The sequence below is a fragment of the Sinocyclocheilus rhinocerous genome, unplaced genomic scaffold (assembly GCF_001515625.1).
Source record: "Sinocyclocheilus rhinocerous isolate Xijiao unplaced genomic scaffold, SAMN03320098_v1.1 scaffold265, whole genome shotgun sequence".
In the NCBI taxonomy this organism is placed as follows: Eukaryota; Metazoa; Chordata; class Actinopteri; order Cypriniformes; family Cyprinidae; genus Sinocyclocheilus; species Sinocyclocheilus rhinocerous.
This window is the reverse complement of record NW_015645861.1, coordinates 193,543-209,096: the sequence shown is the minus strand read 5'-3', so window position 1 is coordinate 209,096 and position 15,554 is coordinate 193,543. Positions and strand designations below refer to the sequence as shown.

The following is a 15,554-nucleotide window of genomic DNA, read 5'->3' as shown; positions in this document are numbered from 1 at the left end:
TATTTGATCAAAAATACTGTGAAAACACTATTATGTGAATAAGTGTTTTCTATTTGAATATCATTTCTAGTTGAGTGTAATGTATTCCTTTAATGCAGAGCTGAATTTTCAGCATCATTACTTTAGTCTTCAGTGTCACATGATCACCATGTTATGTGAGTTCAATCAACAATCACATGCATATATTTTAACACTTAAAAGCTGTGTTAGAAAGCAGAAATATGAGCAAAAGTGAACAGGCCGGTAAGCTTGAACAGATTTTAAGTGCACTCATAATGGATCATCTCATTGGTGCAGGATAGAATGGGATGGGATGCCTTCCCTGTCCGGCTGATTCGTTTTCAATTAAACCAATGGATACCGTGAGCTGTCTTTTCTTAAGAAGAATAATTTTTGTGCTTGTAAGTGGGAAATGTATGTGAAAGTTCAACTTGCAGATGTTTTTGCATTGGAAAAAAACTGCAGTGGTCTCATAAGGGGGCAATGAAAATATAATCATTACACCAATAAGCTTTGCCATAAAAATCCCATAATTTATTTGATTTGTTTTTAGTGATTTTAGTACTTCAACGTAAACGTATTTCATGTAGTTGTCAAGGCAACATTTTTATTTATTAATTATATTTTATTTTTTTTAAATAACATTTTTATATATTTCTAAATGCTTTTGTGTGATATGTAAGTTTGAGACCACTTTTCAACCTCTAATGAAGGTACATTGGATATTACAAAGGTGCTTTTCTCAAGAGTAAATTAAGATATTAAGAGATATTTAGATTTCTGTCCTGTGGCTATATTTTGTATTTTTGGCACAAAAATGCAAAATTGAAACACTCATTATGCAGCCATTATACTGTTTATCATCAGTCTGCCATCAGCTATGATCTTGAAAGGTAATTTGGATGTGATTTGATTATATTAAAGCCTCCCACTGTTTATCTTCCCTTTAGGAAAACATAATCATCAATACATCAAAAACAGACAAAGTTTAATACTTGCTCAAAATCACTAACCCTAAGTATGTGCAATTATATATGTACTCAAGCAGCAATTATTTGATCAAAAATACTGTGAAAACACTATTATGTGAATAAGTGTTTTCTATTTGAATATCATTTCTAGTTGAGTGTAATGTATTCCTTTAATGCAGAGCTGAATTTTCAGCATCATTACTTTAGTCTTCAGTGTCACATGATCCTTCAGAAATCATTATAATATACTGATTTGACGCTCAAGAAACATTTATTATATTATCAATATTAAAATCAGTTATGCTGCTTGTGGAAACCAGAATACTTTTTTCAGGATAATTGGATTAATGGAAAATTCGAAATTACTGTCTATTTTAATCAATTTAATGCATCCTTGCTGAATAAAAGTAATGCACATTTTGATGAATTGCTAAATGCAAATGTTAAAGAGCACATTTCAAATAGCTTAAATGTTAAAATGCAACAAAGATCAGGGTGGAATTTATGGCAAAAATTAACAAGCAGATTGAATTTCATAGAAACTCATCTGTTCTCAGTATGCATGTAATAGTGTTTTCCCAACAGGATACAATAAAGCATTTCAGCTGAATCAGATAAACAGAGAGAAAGCCTTGATGGAAATGTCCACAACCAGAAGTGAACCTCATATTCAAACGAGTTATGATAACTTCAACTCTAAATCTGATGGGAATTGTCTGATGAAGTTTTGAAGGGTGAATATGCGTTGTTGCACATACTAAAGCGTTGCACCTAATATAGGTTAGAGATCGTATTCTACCTCTATTAACTGGCGATGGAGTTATAAAGCATCTCCAGGGATATTTCCTGCAAAGAAAAGCAATTTCCTGCAAGTCCTGCTGTTATGTGATTCAAACTGCAATAACCAAAAAATCACAGCTTTAAAGACACTCTTTAAGTGGCTAACATGAAAGTACAGTTTGCATCAAATGCACACATAAGCTAAGGCTTGAAAAGGCAGTACGTGCAGATAAATAATACCTAAATATACCTCAGTTTATGTTTTGGTTGTTGTCTGAGGTTCATTTTGAGGTACCTTGTTTTTGCTTGCTACTTTTCCAAACTTTTCCTCATTTCCAAAGTACAGAAAGTTTGAGAAACTTGCCATAAATCATGATCTATTTCATGTGTACTTAGTAAGAAGAACCAAAATGTTATATATTTACAGGCCACTCATAGAACGAATGAATGACAGAAGTATTAATTCTCATTATGGTGGCTATATATAGGTCCTTTCAATTGGTGATTTTCACTAGTTTCTTCACTGTTTTCTGTATAACCCTTCAGAAAGACACATTTCCAAATGCTTTTTCCATGCCAGTGTATTACTTCAACATCGTCAGTTTCAGATTTATACAGCTCTTAAAGGGTTAGTTCACTCAAGAATGAAAATTAGCCCATAAATTACTCACCCTCAAGTCATCCTAGGTGTATATGACTTTCTTCTTTCAGACGAATCCAGTCGGAGTTATATAAAAAATTGTCTTTGATCTTTCAAGCTGTTTAATTGAATATGGACATTTTTCTTACAAAAACGCATTGATTCGCTACAGGAGGCCTTTGTTCACCCCCTGGAGCCGTGTGAGACACTTTTTATTAAGGATTGGCGCTTTTTATTTAACTTCTTTTGGACTGATGCATGCAACACCTCTGAGTGGCATTAAACAGCTTGAAAGATCAAAGACTATTTTTAATATAACTCCGACTGGATTCGTCTGAAAGAAGAAAGTCATATACACCTAGGATGACTTGAGGGTGAGTAATTTATGGGCTAATTTTCATTTTTGGGTGAACTGTCCCTTTAAATTAAAACAAAATGTACTTTAATTAGATGGTCTCTTCTATGGCCGTTTATTTGCCAGACGTTTTTATTGAATTTAATTGTGTGGACAAAAAACGTTGAAACTTGAAATACTGAATACTGAACTGAAATACTGAACTGAAATACTGAAATATTTTGTGTTCCACAGACAAAAAAAAAGCCATACAGGTTTCGGGGGAAGACTTGAGGATGAGTCAGTTATTATAGTTTTAAAAAAATCAAATTAAATTAAAAACATGCTACTTGAAATAAAATAAATCTTATATATAACATTTATTTTATTTCTCAATTTTTTTTATAATATAACTCTAAACTAATTAAACAAACTAATAAATAAAAATTCATGAAATCTGTATGAACACTAAAAAAAACAAATAAAAATGACAAAAACAGCAAAATTAGTACATCTTTAATTGTTTTATTTCTTATTTTCGTTTATTTTAACTTGAAGTACTAAAAGAACTAAAACTAAATAAAATAAAACTAATAAATAAAAATGAATATGGACAAATCTAAAATAATAAAAATGGCAAAAACACACAGTATAATGACTAAAACTTTAACTAAAATTAAAGTGAAAACAGAAAACAAAAATAAAATCTAGTTCAAATGTTAGCAAAAACTATAATAGTATTTTTTATAATAGTATTTTTTTTTTATCAATGATACTGAAATAACACTAGGATGAATAAATAATGGCAGAATGCCTATTATTAAGTTAATGTCTTATGCTTTGTATGTATGAAAAATAAAACAATGGCTGTAAATATTTGAAAAAGAAATGTGCTGATTGTGACAGAATTGGACAGTATGGTTAAACTGGTTAGTACTCCTCTAGTTTCACAAAAGAATTTCACCACTGACAGGAAAAAGCAGAACATTTTGGTCTCTGTGATTCATGGCGGTTAAGTTCAAATACCTTGGCCTCAAAACACATGATTCTCATTTCCTGTGTGAAAATGAATGCAAGATGGTCATTTGGACCCTTAGAATACCTCGCCTGACTCTGTTCACCTCTGAGAGCAGATTAGAGCAGAGCAGATCTTTCTGTCTCTGAACTCTGCAGTTATTGACGGCTGGCACTGTGTCTGTTATTGTGTGTTATGTAACCTCTTTCACTAAGTGACTTTAGCTGCGGGATTTTTCTCGATTTGATCAGAAGGGCACTTGTGAGAAGTTTTTTGTCTTCTTGTCTTTCAAGTTCTGTTGTTTATTGTGGCGTTCTTTCTCTTGGATTGTGTGCGCTAGAGTGAATGGCGATGAGTAAGTGCAGAGTTTTGCATTTAGAAACATTTCTCTCGTGTTTTTCATTATTAATGTCTAAGGACTGGCATGAATCGAGCTGTTGACTCTTGTGAATCGTAGAGCAAAGTAGGTGGCATATAATAGCTTGTTTACCTTTTACAATACTATAATAATAGGCCTAGGTGCTAATACTTTTAATAGTTGCATTTTTTAAGGCTTTCACATTGTTTTTTTGTTCACATTCACCAAATTTCTATTTCATTCTGCTTTCTAAAGACATTCAGAAATCATGATAGTTTAATTTTATTACTTTTTATTTGATAATAAAATTAATTTATTTTTAGAAAAAAAAAAAATCTGCATATTGTTTTGTGCAAAAAGTGACAAGTGTTAATATCAAATATGCTGTCAAATAAAAAAATTCTATATTTTCCAGAAAATATTTTAATAATTTGCTTTTGTGCCAAGACAATATAAAAGCCAATTATTTAATTTCAGAAATTATCATTTCATTTTGTTGTCATATATATATATATATATATACTATATATATATATATATAGTTACCATAGTTACCTTTTTATTTAAAATGTAGGAAGAGGGTTATACGCAAGAGGATCATAATATTCTTCAAAAAGTTTGTGAATATGTAAATAGTACTAGAATTATAGAAATAGTTATTTCATTTTGTTGTCTTTGATTTTATTTATTTATTTATTTAGCTGAAAATATGTAGCTGCTTTTATGTTTTAAATTTAGGAGAAGGGTCCTTCAGAGGAGGAGGATCATCATATTTTAAGAAGTTTGATAGTCCCTCTGTGTATAAATAGTATAGCCAACTATAATTATAGAAATAATTATTTTATTTTGTTGTATGTCATACTTAATATTTTTCACACACATAAATAATAAAAAACATAGCTGGAAATATGTAGCTACCTTTATATTTAGAAGTTCTTCGCAAGTGGATTTTTCAAAATGTTTGAGCCCTCTGTGAATTCTAAATGTATAATTAAATAAAAATGTATATGTGTACATATAACACTTTTTTTGCATACATTTTTTCTAAATTCATTAAAAATATTTGCAAACAGAAATGTGCATTATAAATGAAACAAATATCCAAATAAGGAAGCAGATTTTACACTCATGTTATTGGCTGATAATCACACAATGGTAAAAAAAAAAAAAACTTCACCACACAACATGGAAAGCCATGTCTCCAACAAATTCCTTTATTTAGTGTATATCCAAACTAGAGAAAGATTTGCAACATAACCTTTTTTAATCATTTGTTTGAGGCACTTAGTGTTGAGTAAAAAAATATATCCTTTATGTCCGTGATTTTTAATTTTTTTTAACATCAGTCACAAATTTTAACGTCTTTTTGTTATTTTCTCTTTTTATTTTCTCTCTCTTTTCTGAACAAACTTTTCCTCCTAGTGTGAAATCCAGAGTTCCTGTCCAGAGAGTCTGATGATTCTCCTTACACTTTTCACATTCCTTGCTCATGCTGAATTCATTAATATCATTCTCTGTGCTGTGAAATGTCATTTTTAATCCAAAATTGTGACATTTGGCTGAACTTATTGCCTTTTGTTGAATTCATAACACCATCAAAGTTACTTACATGCCTAGAATACAAAAATGTATGACAGTGTCTTTTTATGAGTTTATATACAGCTTGTCTGATGGTCAAGTGGTGATTAACATGAGCATTAATCCACTGCAGCACTGAACACACTACGCAGTGGTTCCCAATCCTGGTCCTGGAGAACCCCCAACACTGCACGTTTTTGGTGTCTCTCTTGGTTGCCACTCACATTTGAGGTCTTGGAGTCTTTACCAATGAGCTGATGAGTTGAATCAGGTGTGTTTGAATAGGGAGACATCTAAAATGTGCAGTGTTGGGGGTTCTCCAGGACCAGGATTGGGAACCACTGCACTACAGCATAAGACAGGAGCTATAAAGCTATGAAGTTCAAAAACAACCACCCCTTCTTGGCATTTTGAAATCAAAGTGAGTGATGGATTTCCTTCTCTCTCTCTCTCTCTCTCTCAAATTCAAATTCAAATTCAAATGAGCTTTATTGGCATGACTTGCACAGTATTGCCAAAGCATTGTCCATTACATGAATAAGGAATAAACAATTATATAATACATAAACAAAACAACAATAGATATGTAAAATAATTAAGTAAATAAGTACGTGTACTTTTTTTTTTCCCCCTTTTTTTCCCAGAAACAAGAAAAATATTAAAGACATTGTTAAAAAGAAAGAAAAAATAATAATAATAAAAAATAAAATAAAATTTTTTTAATTGCACAACAGTACATGTAAGAAATGCTCTTGCTCTCTCTCTCTCTCTCTCTCTCAAATTGACATCTACTTGCATCCATCAATTGTTTCGGTCCAGCGGTGAAGGCTGTGATTTTGTTTTGTGGCGCCCTCTGCTGGTCAGACTAACAAATTAACTCGGAATACAACTTGGCCAAGTCTCTACAAATAAATATGTGGGTTAAATTGTAATTTATTGCATTGGACTAGTAACATAATATCCAATTAGTTCCAGAGTGATTTTTATAACGCCTTTTTGGGTTAGAAGGGACTCTATTCCAGTGCTTTGGTTTGTCATCATGCCAGTATTATGAATCACGCCTAGCTGCAGAGTGAATTGCATTAGTGTAATGCAGTCTGAGTGTAATACTATGCATCCCTACAACATAATACTTATTGGCCCAGCGACTGTACAGACCATCTTACTAAAAGTGTAGTGTTTGAAGTGTTTTTGTGAGGGGAACCCTTGATCACAAGCCTTTGATATCGAAATGACCCACGACTTGCACAATAACTAAAATACCAACGTGTTGTTTAGCCAACAGTCAGTCAGCCTGGTTATATACTTCAGATACGACAGGATTACTAATCTTTGCCTTCGTCTGCCGCAGTCTGACTGCTCGCTTGATTCCTGGAAAGAAGGGAAAAAACCCTCCCTAGAATCATTCTCAAGGAGATTCTTAGTAAGGCATTTCATAATACACTACTTATATGGGTCAGCACAAAGGCCAAAGCTTTCCATTAATTCCGAATTGCGTATTTTTGTGTTTGATTCACGCTTAAAAATAAAAGTTCCAAAAAGGAGCTTTCGCAGCAGTGCCATATAAGAAGCATTTTAGGTTCTCCAAAGAACTTTTCAGTAAACAGTTCATATATCTCTTAGGTCACACACTGTAAAGTGTCAGGAGTGACAGCTGCTTTTAATACGGGAGTGAATCCCCCTAAATTATTGTTCAGTGTTTGTATGCGACACAATTCAAAATTGTGATGATTTCCATAGTAACCATAGCAATATCCACTCTTTTTGACCAAAGTAACATTATATTGACCAAAGATTCATTAGGTTCTGCAATTTTAACTAAACCACCATTGACAGAGTAAACTTGTTTGCTTTCTTAAAGTGTTGCCATATCCACCTATTGTATAATTCAATTCAAGTTTATTTGTATAGTGCTTTTCACAATACAATCGTTGCAAAGCAGCTTTACAGAAAATTAAGTTTCTACAATATATTTAGAAATAGCTTGTCAGTGGTGACTATGTCAAATTGATGTACACTGTACATATGGCAGTAATGTACAGTAAAAATGTCAGATTTTGGTCTTATTTTCAATGTAAAACATTTGGACTTGTTTATGTATAAGTGCTTTTGAACTCAGGTCATAAAGCGATGAAGTTTATGGAGTTAAATTGGGCAGGTGCAGGTTGTGATATTTTGGTCTTATTTTCAATGTAAAGCATTTGGATTTGTTTATGTTTATTATGGGCTTGTTTTTTTTTTTTTTTACCAAGATCTGGCAACACGAATGAGTTTTGTATTGTCAAAGCTTGTTTCTGCCATGGGGGCCAATTTTTCTAAATTAAGATTTATACATCATCTGAAAGCTGAATAAATAAGCTTTCTATTGATGTATGGTTAGGATAGGACAATATTTGGCCGAGATACAACTATTTGAATATCTGGAATCTGAGGGTGCAAAAAAAAAAAATCAAAATATTGAGAAAAATGATTAAGAAAATATTGAGAAAACTTTCCAAATGAAGGAGGTGGGGACATACTGTGCAAAATTTTGTACACAAGTAAAATATCTGCAAATTTAATCATATTGTCCCAGTTTAAAAACCCATATTTAGATAAAATTGTACAGTGATGATATGAATTAGACCTTTTATCCAATGTTTTCAAAGCCTGTTTATGGAGTCTTCTATTGGTTGTAAAGTAGTCCCGTCCAACTGGTGAGACAGTAATTCATGTGTGAAAAGATCATAGCATTAATATATAACTTTGAAGCCTCAGTAGTTAAATTATTCCTAATATGTCTAAAATTTGCCAAATTAAATTTAATTATATTCCCAAATTTTTAAACTTGTTTTGTAAATGTAAGTTGCGAGTCAATTTATACTCATGGACTACTGATAACCTTCTACCTGCTAATGTAACATCTGGGTCCGGATCTCTATTTGCAGACTTTGAAAAAACACACATACAGTTTTACTAACATTAAGATGTACACATGATTTTTTTTTTAACCAATTAGTAATATTAACCATTTCTGCTGACTATTCTTCTTTAGCTTGCTTTTTACTTTTAGCATGCAGGTATATAACTGTATCATCAGCATACATCTGACAGTTTACAATAGGTGCACAATCATCAGGCAAGTCATTAATATACAAACTGAATAACAAAGGACCTAATATTGAACCTTGAGGTACACCAACCGAATTAGTGAGTAATTGTGAAATTTTATTGCCTACTCGAACACACTGTTGTCTATCATATCTATCTATCATATCATATAGATATGATCTTATCCAAAAATTATAATTTGATAACTTATTAATTAAAACCTCGTGACATTGGGGCACATTTATAATTTTTCACCCCTTTTCCCATCTCATCCCGAATTCCATTCCTCCTCAAAAACAAACAGTGGCTCATTAGCATGTGTGACCCGCTGGTGGTAAACACATTTATTTCCACTTGAGCGCAGAGAGAGAATTAAAGCAACAAGAGGCGCTCGAGGTAGGTGGGCTGTGTGCCGTCTTTATGGGGACGGTTTATGAGGATTTAACAAATGCAAGAGGACAGGCAAAACATTGAGCAGGTGGGGAGATCGGAAGGGCACGCTGGTACAGTTTGTGCTCATTGGAGGCTGGATCGCTGTAGTTGTAGTCTTGGGTGGCCGTTGATGTACAGTCTATTGTTTAATGGGTGTATGTGTGCTCTCTCCCTATAATTTTCGAAATGTGACAAGGGCTTAAATGTTTGTGCCAGGATCGAGTTATTTGTGCCGCGTTAACACAGTTCTTTTGTGCTCTCCTCTTTGGGCCGAAAGAGCTCTGTAATTATGCTGATAATCAAGACTGTCACGGATTATACTTTGGCAAAAAGGCTTTTCTTGTTTCATTAGAGAAAGAACCACCAATATCCAAACAAACCCTGAGCTTGCTGTGCTCTGTATCTCCTGTTTGTTTGAAAACGGACCGTATCAGCCACAGGGTTAAATGATGATCTTCAGTATCGGAAGGCAGTTAATTGTACTATTTATAAATTTTTATGCCTAAAAGAATTGGTTTTGGATCATCTCAAAAGGAATAATGCCCATTCAGCTTACTGACCGCTGTCTCTACCTAATATACTCCAGAATTTGTGCTCCGTTTGTGATCGTGGTTAGTGTAATCATAGATTTTGACTTTTTATCTTTTTTTAAATTGCTGTAATTTAATTTGGTTTTATTTTATATGTATTTTTAAGTTATTATTCTTTTCATGGACACTATAATGTGGAGTTTTGAAAATATTCATGATTATGCAGTTTTTTTTTATTTATTTACTTTATTTATTTTCATTTTGTTTTATTTTAGATGTATTTTAAAATGATTACTGTTAGTATTATTGTCACGGACAACATAATGTGGAAGGATGAAAATATTCATGATTATGCACGTATTTTATGCACTTATTTATTTATTTATTGGATGTGTTTTTTATTTTATTTTCATTTTATATTATTATTTATCTTTTTTTTTTCAAATGCATATGCCAATGTTTTGTAAGTATAAATAATTATATTTTATTCATTTTGTTTTACTTTAGACATTTTTTAATTATTATTATTATTATAAATTCAGTTATATTTTATTTTATATGTTTATATTATTAATTTAAAATGTATATACCGTATGTGAATATGTATAAATATTTACTTATGCAAGACCTATAAATTTGCTGCTTCACCTGCTCAAATATTGTCATGGTTAATGTATGTTGTCTTTTCACAGTTTTTATTCTTTGTTTTGTGTTGTGAGCAAAAGCAATAAGTACCAAATTATTATTATTTTTAAATGTATATATGTTATTACAGATAAGATTTCACACTTTTCCTCCTGAGAGATTTAAAGGGTTATAGACTTCTGAACCTAATAAAGTGATTCCAAAATAGATTTGTTTTTCACATCTTTTATGAGGTGTACAGTTTTATTGATATACAATACGGTGTTCAGAGTCAGGGCTAATTTGTCTACACTGAACATTGCATTTGAATGTGTAAGTGCTTCAGGTTTTCCTTGTTTTTTTAATCTTCAACACATTTGCATGACATGATTTTCCTTGGCTGATATTAATCACTCCATGATAGTCATTGTATGGAAAATCTGGTGAGTGTTGAACGCTGTGGAGCAGCTGATGAATTCAGCCAGTTAAAAAAATGTCTACGGCTGTTTATTAAATACTGTTTATTAAATACTCATTGGATCTCATAGTTGATGAAATTTGTATGAATCATCATATCATAAATTTAATTTGTTTACATTTTCAAGCACAAAATTCAGATAACAAAATTAGTATGTGCAAGCTCTGTTACTTCAAAGCATGCAAACATTCTGTTAATTAACTTTATTTTGTCTAGATGCTCTAACACACTCAAAAACACTATTGATGTAATGTTTATATTATTATAAAATATATTGTTTTATAAAAAGTGATAGCAGTTTCACTTATTAAACTGCTGAAAATGTACTCACCCTCAGATCATCCAAGATGTAGTTTGTTTGTTTCTTCATCAGAACTGATTTGGAGAAATGTATCATTCAATCACTTGCTCACCAATGGATGTTCTGCAGTGAATGGGTGCTGTCAGAATGAGAGTCCAAACAGCTGATAAAAACATCACAGTAATCCACAAGTAATCCACACCACTCCTGTATTGTATTTTAGCCTGAAGCAATGGTTTGAAGTTAAAACGTATTAATGATGGATTAGTTTCTTACAAACGCACAACTTTTCACTTCACAAGATGTAAATCGATGGAGTGGCATCAGTAAGTACATTTTCAGCAAATTTCCATTTTTGGGTGGACTATTCTTTAAGACTTCTATACCAGGTCAGAAGCACCTACTTACAGTATGAACATTTTCCTAAAACCGTGTCTGTGCACTCCTTGTCTAGACATGTAGTAATGTTTATATTATTATAAAATATATTGTTTTATAAAAAGTGATAGCAGTTTCACTTATTAAACTGCTGAAAATGTACTCACCCTCAGATCATCCAAGATGTAGTTTGTTTGTTTCTTCATCAGAACTGATTTGGAGAAATGTATCATTCAATCACTTGCTCACCAATGGATGTTCTGCAGTGAATGGGTGCTGTCAGAATGAGAGTCCAAACAGCTGATAAAAACATCACAGTAATCCACAAGTAATCCACACCACTCCTGTATTGTATTTTAGCCTGAAGCAATGGTTTGAAGTTAAAACGTATTAATGATGGATTAGTTTCTTACAAACGCACAACTTTTCACTTCACAAGATGTAAATCGATGGAGTGGCATCAGTAAGTACATTTTCAGCAAATTTCCATTTTTGGGTGGACCATTCTTTAAGACTTCTATACCAGGTCAGAAGCACCTACTTACAGTATGAACATTTTCCTAAAACCGTGTCTGTGCGCTCCTTGTCTAGACATGTAGTGTATGACTAGATGATGTGTCATTCGTTGAGTCTCATATTTTGCCGTGTCTCAAAGAAAACAGCTTAATGGAACTATTCATTATGATGTTTCAGCTCATAATGTGTCAGTGTTAAATGTATATAATTTGTCTAGTAGCCCAACGCCATTGCTTTTGGTTTTGAGTTAATATTGCTTTCAGTAAGTAACCTAAACCTGCTGTTATTTGTGCAATGACTCAATGATGAGGAACAGACTGACATTAGTACATACAACCTCAACCAAAGCCTGAAAACCAAACCAAGAGCTCTTTAAAGGAAATAAGGACCAAATGTAGCTTATATGTAAACTAGTTTATATAAATAATGCAACATTTATCTTACTATTAAGAGAGAATTAATTGTATTATAAAGTTTCATTTGACTTTTTTATCTCATTTTTAAAATAATTTATTTTAGATTTTGCTGCAATGTTTATTGATTTCAACATGACAAAAAAATGTAAATCACTGCGCTCGACTTTAGTTTTGGGTGTGTAGATCGATCAGTAGCATCACTTTCACATAAAGGATCCGCACTCACTGTATCTTCTTAATGACTTGTAATTTATTTTTACTTTGCAACAGAGCAATCGACTTCAACGTGAAAAGTTATTATTATTATTATATTGTAAATAGTATTATTTTAAAATCATAATATTAATATTTTATATAAAATAGCATATTTAGTATTTATTATTGTTTAAAAATGCAAAATCATGCTATATGAGTTTGTATTAATTATGGATGAAACCAATTATGTCATATTATGACATCATATTGCATGAGTGTTTCCCACCAGCAGAACAGTGTGTGCTTTGTGAGACAAAATTACAAGTGCTGCATCTGATTCCCAAAAGAGGCCTTACAATAAACTTGCTGTTTACTGTGTGTTTGAGACTGTAGCAGGAATGGTACGAAAAATACATGAAAATGTGATACTTTAATCTGCGTGAATGTAACATACATAGCCTAAAAAATAAATAAATACATAAATTAATTAATTAATTAATAAATGAATGAATGAATACCTTTTTATAATTAATTATTATTATAATAAATAAATATTATTATAAATAAATATTGTAAATATGATCTCTTGTAGAAAAAAATACATTCTTTTTTTTCTTTGTGAATAGAATTTAAATAAATGAATATCAAACAAACAAGTCGTTTTAAATAAATAAAATTATAACTTGTTGCAATAAATATATTTTTTTTCTTCTGATATGAGTGCCATTTTTGTAAGAATGTAACCATACATTATATGAAATTGTTATTTGTATTATAGAAATGCAATAGTAATACTGTTTTATATAATTGGGTATACTGTAAAAAAATATTACAGTGAATAAAACAATACTATTTCAAAATTATCATAAAAAAAAAAAAACTCCAATGTGTGCCATTTCTTTGTAATTATTTGTGAAATTTACTAGCAACTTCTCAGTAAAAACAAATGTGACTATAATTGTAATCAATATTAAATAGCCTAAATAAATATTTCACTTGACAAGAGTGCAGCTCCTATGAAGCGCCAGCAGCGCTCAAGTATTTTCACTGGCAACCTCCAAAATCAGATCCCAATCCCTTTTCCGTGTGCGTGATCCAGTCCGGGTTTTCCCTCATACCTTTCTCCAACGTAACGTTAGCCTACTATGTGTGTGAGTGCATGAGTGTGTGTGTGAGTGAGAGAGAGAGAGAGAGAGAGAGAGAGAGATCGAGCCTTGTTTACAGCGTCAATTCAACGGAGAGAGACTACAGGATCTACTCTACATCCTTCACATCTCCTAAATGAACACAGATCCGATCCCTCACATCACATCATCTGTGTCCTCCATTGCCCGCGTCTTGAAGGGAGAAAAATCAAGGTCTGAAATCTCAGACTGAAGATGGTGGGAGGCAGAGAGAGACCATTTTAAAGCCTGGACGGATATTATTTGGCATCTTTCGGAGTTTCTCCACCGATTTTAGGCCTTTACGAACGCTGGATGAGAAGTGCTAGGCTTCTTGCAGCTGATGAAGATCACACACACATAGGCACACTAGTCCAGACTGTTTTAGCCAGCGGGTCTAAGCGGGTTTCACTGGACTACAGCTAAAACCAGCCTGCGAGGAGACCTACAACGTGTTTTTCCAAATTTTCCCACGACATGAAGTATGGAATTGCGGATTATCGAGCCGTTACGTTTTTTTCTGGGTTATTTTCACATATGTCGACGAGGAAAAGCTGTCCAAAATAACATTAAACACGGTTAAGCAGCGCGAGAATCAGCGCGGTTGAATCCGCCTCATGGTGAGGGCAAAGCGGGCTGGGTCTGCTGGATAATCTCACTGGGGTGTCTGGAGGGTCATTTATCCCATCAAAAACACCACGAAGATGGACGAAATTGGTTTTGTTTGATTATTTCCAGCTGCTGTGTATCTGTTTTTTTGTTTTCACCCCCTCCATAAGGAGACACCAAGCTGGAAAAAACAACTTTGATGATATTTTTTGTACTGACAAGACTTCAAGCATCATCCACTTTGAAGGGTTGAGCTGTCTCCCCTGCTTTGTTATATTTTTAATTACTTTATTTTTTAAAACAAGTGTTTGCCTTGTTTTTGTACAGGAATGAGGTCTAGCAGACAGAGGCGATATTGGACCTTGTTTTGTGGTCTGGTCCTGGTCCTCTCTACCCTTTGTCATGGAGAAAGTAAGTTATTCTAGTGATATGGATGCATTTGGATTAGATCATCATATCATAAATGTTGCTTGTCTAAGAAAGCTTCACTTTCGTTTGGTTTTCAAAGTGTTTTAAGCTTTCATTTGCAATGTATGACAGGAAAACTGGCTCAAAATCCAGACCAACTGTTTTTAAACCTGTTACTTTGCTTTTAATTGCATGTTTTTCTGCTTTCATTCCCTTTAAATGTTTCTTAAACGAAAAGAAATGGAAACGCGCATATTATGCATCACAGGGGTGTCTGTTGAGTGTTTTGGCTATGCAAAGTCAAAGAACACAACAAAGTCAAGTTTGGTCATGCTAACACTGCCATTTATAATAGTGATTTTATGGGTATTTTACCACCGTATCTATCAACTAATGCTAATATTGGATTCTAGTGTGGTGTAATTGTGTTCACAAGTGCCATTATGTGCACCTGTAGATATAGATCTACATTTGAAAGTCAAATTTGAGTTATCACCACCATGTTGGCAGCATGGGAGATTTTGGTGACAGTATCTGGTTAATTTAGGTCACAAACCAACAGGTTTTTAATATACTAGATTAGATATTTAAAAGCATTAGTGTTGTTTATCCATATTCTAAGTTGTCTGCCAGTCCTTAATACATTAATAATTCTGATTTCATACTGGACTTGAGAGTTTAAAATTCAATGTGTATTTCAAGTTCTGGTTTTTAAAGCTTTAAAGGGGTCATATGATG

General features: G+C 32.7%; 1 protein-coding gene across 2 annotated transcripts in view; it reads left to right on the top strand.

The window, feature by feature from the left end:
• The first annotated feature begins 9,145 nt into the window (after positions 1-9,145).
• Positions 9,146-15,554, top strand: part of LOC107706937 (insulin-like growth factor 1 receptor) — a 130,672-nt gene continuing 124,263 nt past the window's right edge. The window contains exons 1-2 of one of the 2 annotated variants that reach the window (XM_016510791.1): positions 9,146-9,162; positions 14,736-14,819. In XM_016510791.1, coding sequence (XP_016366277.1) covers positions 14,738-14,819 — 82 coding nt within the window. In that variant the 5' untranslated portion in view covers positions 9,146-9,162; positions 14,736-14,737. Of the gene's footprint in view, positions 9,163-13,746; positions 14,820-15,554 lie in introns of those variants that run through there. The other variant, XM_016510790.1, reaches the window with a different exon arrangement.